General features: G+C 35.4%; 1 protein-coding gene across 1 annotated transcript; it reads left to right on the top strand.

The window, feature by feature from the left end:
* The first annotated feature begins 978 nt into the window (after positions 1-978).
* Positions 979-7067, top strand: LOC145611344 (uncharacterized). The gene is made up of 15 exons (XM_081666662.1): positions 979-1266; positions 1722-2047; positions 2209-2288; positions 2647-2747; positions 2851-2973; positions 3097-3166; positions 3685-3771; positions 3874-3939; positions 4067-4159; positions 4397-4453; positions 4571-4699; positions 4790-4880; positions 5306-5394; positions 5871-6064; positions 6550-7067. The coding sequence occupies exons 2-15, from the start codon at positions 1828-1830 to the stop codon at positions 6623-6625; spliced, it is 1476 nt and encodes a 491-aa protein (XP_081522788.1). The 5' UTR covers positions 979-1266; positions 1722-1827; the 3' UTR covers positions 6626-7067.
* The last annotated feature ends 562 nt before the right edge of the window (positions 7068-7629 follow it).

Below are 7629 nucleotides of genomic sequence, written 5' to 3'. Positions count from 1 at the left end.
GGGGTTACTCGGCCAGGGGTTACTCGAGGGGTTTGGTCATGAATTACTCGAGGGATTACTCGGTCAGGGGTTACTCAGTCAGGATTACCAAGTAACCTGAGTTACTCATGGCCGAGTAACCCCTCAAATAACCCATAACCGAGTAACTCGAGTAACCTTGTGTTAAATTTCGAAACAATATGAAATGAGCCTGGGCAACCCGAACAAGGAGGAGGAGAGTTAGGCCCACAAATAAGGCTTTGGAGCTTCCATACTAAAACCAATTGGCAATAGTAGGAGGTACTCCTCTACCTTATAAAGTGAAACCACCTCTCATCTTTCTCCAATGTGGGACACTCATAAGTGGGCTACAATGGGTTTCAACACCTTGCCAACTCGAGTAACCCCCAGTAATTCGAGTAACCCCCAGTAATTCGAGTAACCCTAGACCGAGAAAATCGAGTACCCCTGGCAACTCGAGTAACCATTGACCGAGAAACCCGAGTAACCTCTACCCATTGAACTAGGCAAAATACGTCGAGAAACCTAGGATAGTATTAAGCGCCACCGGCCATACCATGGGACCGTGTCCGCTAACACGAAAACTCGACAAGAGCCACTTCTAATGGAGTTACAAATATGACTACTACATACTCCATCCTCTTGTTGAATCTTCATCTTTCATACCCACATGTGAAAGTGGCTACTTGTGTTGATGGGCTTCCGAGATGGTGGGACCTTTCATATTAATTTCCATTATTAAGGAAAAGACAAAACACACCTTCCTAAAATCAAAATCAAAACTTTGTTCTTCCTTCATTCTTCAACCCTCCAATTAAACTGGTGGGAAACTTTATTTAAAAATAAATAATCCATTTCCTAAAAAAAAAAATAATAATATTAATTGTCGGAAATGATCCACATGCTTATAATTCATATTGGTTTCCTCGTCAAAACAGCAACATTTTTTTTCTAGTTTATTTTTAGTTTTTTTCTTTGATTTCAAGAACATTTGTACCTGAAATATAAAACCCCTCAAAATTTGTCATTCACTCTCATTCACTCTAGACTCTCTTCTGGAATTTCATCATCTTCTTTCCTCATTTAGGGTTCTGTTCATAAATAATTTTTTTTTTCAACTTTGGTCAAAAGGGGTCTTCTTTCCATCAAAATTGGAATTTTTAATTCAATTTTTAGCCTTTGACTTCATCAAAGATTACCCATTTTTATTAAATTTCATTTCCTCAACTGGGTTGTAATCAAATTCTTGGAGTTTGATTGGATCAGGTATGTTTTAGTTTAATTGTTTAAATCTTTGCTTTCTGGGGTTTTTCAGAACTTCCATCTTTCTGGTATTGAGGTCAATTGAATTGAATAATTATGTGAATTTGTGGTGGGTTTATGTGGGACAAGTAATGTTTGGACCGTGGTATAGACGGGTTTTGATCCAAGACCCCGTACCTCCTAAGACTTTACCAACTAAACTAGCTGACCTTCCGCATATTCTTGCATGTTTTAATTGTAACTTGTATAAGCATACTGTATGTTTTGCATCTATTTTAGTGGTTCTTTTTTGGTCTTATGACTGCACATTGATAATTTATAGTTGGGATTTGTTGTAATTTATTACTACTTAATTGTACTATGAAGTGAGTTTTACTTTGGAGAATTTCAATTTGTATATTGCTCGATAAACAGTCTAATTGAAATTTATGTTGGTATTTGTTTTTGGATTGTTTCAGAACTTTGCATCACTGTGATACATTGAACTACACTTGAAGTTTAAGGCCTAAGCTTCATTGGTGTGGTTGAGTCTTGTCCCATCTTTGTAGGGGTAGAGGATAGAAAATGAGAATATTAGCTCGCTCTATTCGCCAATTTCGATCAATTTTAAGGTCCCAAGGAGAACATTATGCAATTGGATTGGCAAGGAGGAGACATTTGGTAAACCGGAGTTCGAATTATAAGTATGAGGCTATTCGAAATTTGCAAATACATAGATATGCTCATCCGTTTTTTATACCATCAAGATTCTTGTCATCCGAAGCAGTGGAAATTTCCAATGGAGGTCAAATTCTGTTCTTAAGCTTAAATACTCTCAAACAATTTGATTTAGAGTTAGTAGAGTTTGATATAGTGAAACAAACACTCTCAAAAATATGTTTAGGTGTAAGAATAATGTTCACGAAATTTTTTGATTAAGTCTTTGCTCTCATTGTTGTGCTACAGATGGGATTAAAGGAGGCCCTCTTGTGGAGTATGAAAGGCGAGTTGCAGCTGGTGAACTATTTGATGGTGATCTATGTCAGGTATGCAGTGTTAAATCTCGAAACTGCTTGTATGAAAAAGGAATTTCTATACTGTAATTTATCAATTTGTAAAGGGTCAATGACTGGTTGTATTGGTTTCAGCAATTAGCATCTTTGTACTCTGATTTCTGGAATTTTTTTACACTGGTGCAATGTTGTTAATTGCCAAATTATTGATGCAGTGTTGTGAACTATTGTCTAGAAAAGGTTTTCTTCGTAAGTAAAAATGCAATAAAGTGCCAAATATTATGTAAGAACTGAATGTACATACTACAATGTAATATTTGGCAGCGTGCATAAGTATTGTCCTTCATCAGATATTGTCATTTGGATAAAATGCTGACTATAATTACTGCAGCTTGACACTATTAGAGAGCTTCAGCGGCTCTATGATGATCTTGTTAAGAAAGAAAATGAATGCCGGTTGGATCGCTATGCAACTTCAGAAAAATCTGGGAGGCAAGTGCTCTTCTCTTTCTTGTTATTGTTGCTTCTTAGTGTTTTATTTACTCTGCTTTCTTTTTTGTGGCTTTTGAAGTTGAAGATTTAGTTTGTGATGCAGGAGTAGGTGGTTATGGTCCCGTTTTATTCCACAAACATCTTATTCCCCTGTGAAAGGATTATATCTGTATGGTGGAGTTGGCACAGGAAAAACCATGTTGATGGACTTGTTTTATCATCAACTGTAAGACCATATTCATTTGTTTGACTAACTAGTAGAATGTTGTTAGATATAAGTAATTGTTACATTGTTTACTTCCTTCCTTGAATAACCTTTTAAAAGTAATAATGTATTAACTCTTGTCAGACCTTGCAATTGGAGGAAAAGGAGGATACATTTTCATGACTTCATGCTCAATGTTCATAGCCGTTTGCAGGTGCGGATGTTTCTACTTTAAATTCCTTTGATGAGAGTGTTGTCTTGAAAATCAAGAACCATAGAAATGGACATCACTGAAGATAAAATGTCAATTAGAAGCTGATTGTTTCAGACCACTTGCAACGATTTTGTATCTTGAGTATCCGGAGGAAGATAACTCAAAGAAAAAATTCATTTTGGGGCAGGGGCATCTGGGGGTTGTTGCCCTTGTTGAGGGTGAATGTGAGGGAATGATTTGAGTCTTTTGACTATTAGATATTGTGTATGGTTACTCATGCTTATTTCATGCTCCGAATAAGCTGATGATTTTACTAGATAGTTTTTTAAATCAGAAGATTAATAGAAACAACTGATGTGTAGACTATAGAGTCATTTACTACATGGCAGAATAGTAACAATTCAATGTAAATTGATCTCAGGTATTAGTTTACTGCATAGTAGAATAATGACACCGAGATTTTGTTTTTTTTTTTTTTTTTTTGAATGAAAGATTTTAATAATTTTCTTTATTTGCAGAAACACAGGGGTGTGGCTGATCCACTTGAGGTTGTTGCAGATGAGATATCAGATGATGCAATTTTGTTATGTCTTGATGAATTCATGGTACAACACTGGGCATATGGAACCATATAAATGATTTCAACAGCTTCTTTAATTGGTTTAATATATGTTGACAAATTGCTGTTTGTTATTTTGGCTTCCCAGGTAACCGACGTGGCTGATGCATTAATATTGAATCGTTTATTTGGACATCTATTCAGCAATGGTGTTGTAAGCATTTATAACTTCAAACTGTTGCTGTTGTCTGAAATAAATAATTTTCACTTTTCCCCTCTCTCCATCTTCCACGGATTGATTTTCTTTTTTTTTTTTGGTCTGTTCTCTGTGCTGAAATTAGATTCTTGTTTCAACTTCAAATCGTGCCCCAGATAATCTCTATGAAGGTGGCCTACAGAGAGATCTTTTTCTACCATTTATTGCCACAGTTAAGGTGAGTCTCAAGGCTCATCCTAGTATGCCGTTGACCTTAGTTGTTTCTTAAAGTTTGATCTGAAGGATATGAATTAACTATGCGTTCACAATTAAGCCAAAGACAATAGTAGAAAAACAAGGCTTTCAGCTATGCCAGAGATATGAAGTCGTTTCTTCAAGATAAACTTCCATTTGACAATCTTTACTTAAACTACCTATAAAATTGCTAAAATTTTCGAATTGATTATTTTTGCAGGAAAGGTGTGCAGTGCATGAAATTGGATCATCTGTGGATTATCGGAAGATGACCTCAGTAAGTTTGGTTCAGTAGTCATGTATTTTTGTCTAATTTAGTGTAGTCTTTATCACGCAGGTTTATCATTTTAATATACTAATTAGTTATAGCTAATGCCTGTACTTGCAATTGCAGGGTGAGCAGGGCTTTTATTTAATTGGACTGGATATGTCAGGTCTTCTGAAGGCTAAGTTTCAGCAGCTAATTGGGGAACATCAACCTCAGCCACAAGAGGTAGAAGTGGTTATGGGGAGGAAATTACAGGTACATTTAAGATACATATCGCTAGTGTTTTAGCATGACAAATTAGCATGACAAAAGCAACTTGCTAAACATTCTGCTTACATCTTTTAGGTTCCATTGGGTGCTAATGGATGTGCTTATTTTCCTTTCGAAGAGCTGTGTGACAGACCTCTTGGAGCTGCAGACTATTTTGGATTATTCAGTAAGCAGTGTTACTTTATTAATATTTGCATATTTCACTCATCTTTTCCCTTGCTGGTTTTGGATGAGTGCTGCTTGTACATAGTTTCTAGTTTTCTACTATATGTATCTGAATGGATGAATGATACACATGTATAATTTAATACACCAACATTTGTGTAGAAGGCTAGAAGCAAATTCATTATGGTGTCTACTGAGCCATTATGTATTCTGATCTGAGGCTGTTGTAACATGGGATCTTTGGTGTTGTTAGGCTTCAGCCTCCCAATTTGAAGCTATCAGAATTGATCTTGCAGCTGACTGTCTTTGGTTTCATTTTTATATTTACTATTTGCTTTCATTCTGTGGTGCATCGGCCTGTAGAGTTTGCAACGTTATATGCTGTATGTAGTATGTACATGACCTATGATATGCTTTATTTTGCAGAGAAATTTCATACTCTGGCTATAGATGGGGTGCCAATATTTGGGCTTAATAACAGGACAGCAGCATACCGGTTTGTCACTTTAATTGATGTATGTCTTGTTTCCTGAATTCTTAAATGCCTGTCATATTGGGTTTTGTTGCATCTTTATCATTTTATGTGGATGGAAGAGAATTATGATACTGTCAAGAGACTCAAGATTCAGTTTTGGGTATGATAATGTCATTGATAATTGAATGCTCATACAGTCATACCAATCAGGAAGAGAACAGGGAGAAAAGAAATTTTAAGGGAATATATAACAATATAACACACTTCTTTTCTTTGTGATGGAGTTTGGCCTTGGTTCGTACAATTCTGCAATTGGTTCATTTGTGCATTTTTTTATTTATATATATTGAGAAATGCCTGGTGTTACACGTGTTTTAAAAATAAATTTATTTTAATACTTAAAATGTGAGATACCTAAACTACATGCACACAATTATAAGGTAATCACTGCCTAATTGGATCTTGAGACTGCACCTTGAAATTATGAGCTTAAAAATTTTATTTGTATTTTACTAGGTGATGTATGAAAACAAAGCTAGCTTACTGTGTACTGCTGAGGGTAGCCCATATGAACTCTTTGAAAGAGTTGTGACAATATCTGAGGCCAAGAGCATGGCACCACGCACTTCTTCAAGATCAGCAAAAAAAGATTTTGCAGATCTCTGTGTTGACAATGAACTTGGATTTGCCAAGGATCGCACCATTAGCAGGTATGTATTTCTCCTTTCCTTTTTATTTGGCGAAAGGAGGAGGGGGGTTACATGCTGGCACCTTTAGTGCGTGAATCAATCAACTGATATGCTTGCTGTATCCTTTACAAATTAGAAGTTACCACTAGGCTATGTCAGTCTGAAAGTTTTCTCTGATACTCTTGAGTCTTGACCAGCTTTGAAGTTACTTGTTCTTTAACAATGTTCCTTTTTCTGTCAAACGTTTGCCCTTTTTTAGTATGTATAGCAATAAAAGCATTTTTCAATGTAATTATAACAATGTGTTATCTGTATGATTGAATGAATGTGATTCTAAAAGAAGATAGGTCAAGTTTTGACACTAAGTAACAAAAGGGAGACATTATAGATTTATAGGAGATCAAGAGAGTTGTAAATTACGAAATTACCAATTCTCTTGTCCGCACCTTTCTTGGAGGGCTGTCTAGTGAATTCAAGTTTATTTAATGTGGAACTCGTGCTTGCAGATTAACAGAAATAAATAGCAAAGAGTACCTAGAACAACATGCTGCAATGTTAGCAGCCAAGAAGTCTGAACAGTAGACATCAGCTGAAAATGCCGTGTCATCTGGAAAGAGGATATGAATAAAATTCTTGTACAATTGGAGAAATCTTGTGTGATGGCATAAAGTCTCCTAAATTGCGAGTTGGGTCTGGTGCAAAGTGGAGATTGATTGATCCCTAATAATACCAGCAAAAGCGGAATAATATGAGCTTAAACCCTGTTGTGACATTACTGTTATAGTAGCTGTTGTAACTCCCATTTATATTTTTCTCATCAGAGTAGATCTGAGTTGTATATAGAACAAGAATCTCACTAGCATTCTTAGATGATTGAACTAAACATTTTTTGATACAAACAAGGCAATAAACCATAGTACAATACAGTACTAAACTCGTTGCAATTGTCAACCTTATTCAAAACTCTGCAAGGTTGGGGCATGTACTATTATTATCAGACAATCACTATTGTGTTATATGAATTGCTTTACTTGCTTCTGCATTTTTCATAAAGTTGTTGATCCCCTAAACCTTGCATTATTGAAGAGAGGCTGATTATATGCAAAGGAAAACTTAGTAAAGAGAACATAGTAGTTATATACTTATATCTTGTAACAAGTTATGTAAACTAGGATAGGTATCTTGATATCCTGTCTTTCTTATGCATGCGTGTGTGAGCATGACTAGAATCAATCTCTGAAAAGCTTTACTATGTTCTTGAACAGGGTTCACTTGGTCAAGCAATACGAGAATTAAGATCTCCTAGCATCAAATGTGCTTCTATGTCACTATCTCGAAATAATATTCACATATGTATTTCATAAGAATGAAAAAAAAAAAAAAAAAAAAAAAAAAAAATCCTTAAACTAAGGCGGACTAATATATACTAATAGTCTTTACTGTTATACCCTTACCAAGATCGAGTAAAATTGAGAATATAAAATAATCCTATTAAACCCACGCCAAGATCGAGTAAAATTGAGAATATGGAACAATTCCACCATATTAAAAGGTATTTTAGTGAAACTTTGTTCCATATTATCAGG

This window comes from Chenopodium album, chromosome 24 (assembly GCF_948465745.1).
Source record: "Chenopodium album chromosome 24, dcCheAlbu1.1, whole genome shotgun sequence".
In the NCBI taxonomy this organism is placed as follows: Eukaryota; Viridiplantae; Streptophyta; class Magnoliopsida; order Caryophyllales; family Amaranthaceae; genus Chenopodium; species Chenopodium album.
This window is presented reverse-complemented; position numbering and strand designations above follow the sequence as displayed.

What these genes read in the sequence shown, in the direction of transcription:
- LOC145611344 (XM_081666662.1), top strand. Translation starts at nt 1,828, where the DNA reads ATGAGAATATTAGCTCGCTCTATTCGCCAATTTCGATCAATTTTAAGG. An exon ending in GGTTTGTCACTTTAATTGAT is followed by an intron (nt 5,395 to 5,870) that starts GTATGTCTTGTT and finishes GTATTTTACTAG; the next exon opens with GTGATGTATGAAAACAAAGC. An exon ending in AAGGATCGCACCATTAGCAG is followed by an intron (nt 6,065 to 6,549) that starts GTATGTATTTCT and finishes TCGTGCTTGCAG; the next exon opens with ATTAACAGAAATAAATAGCA.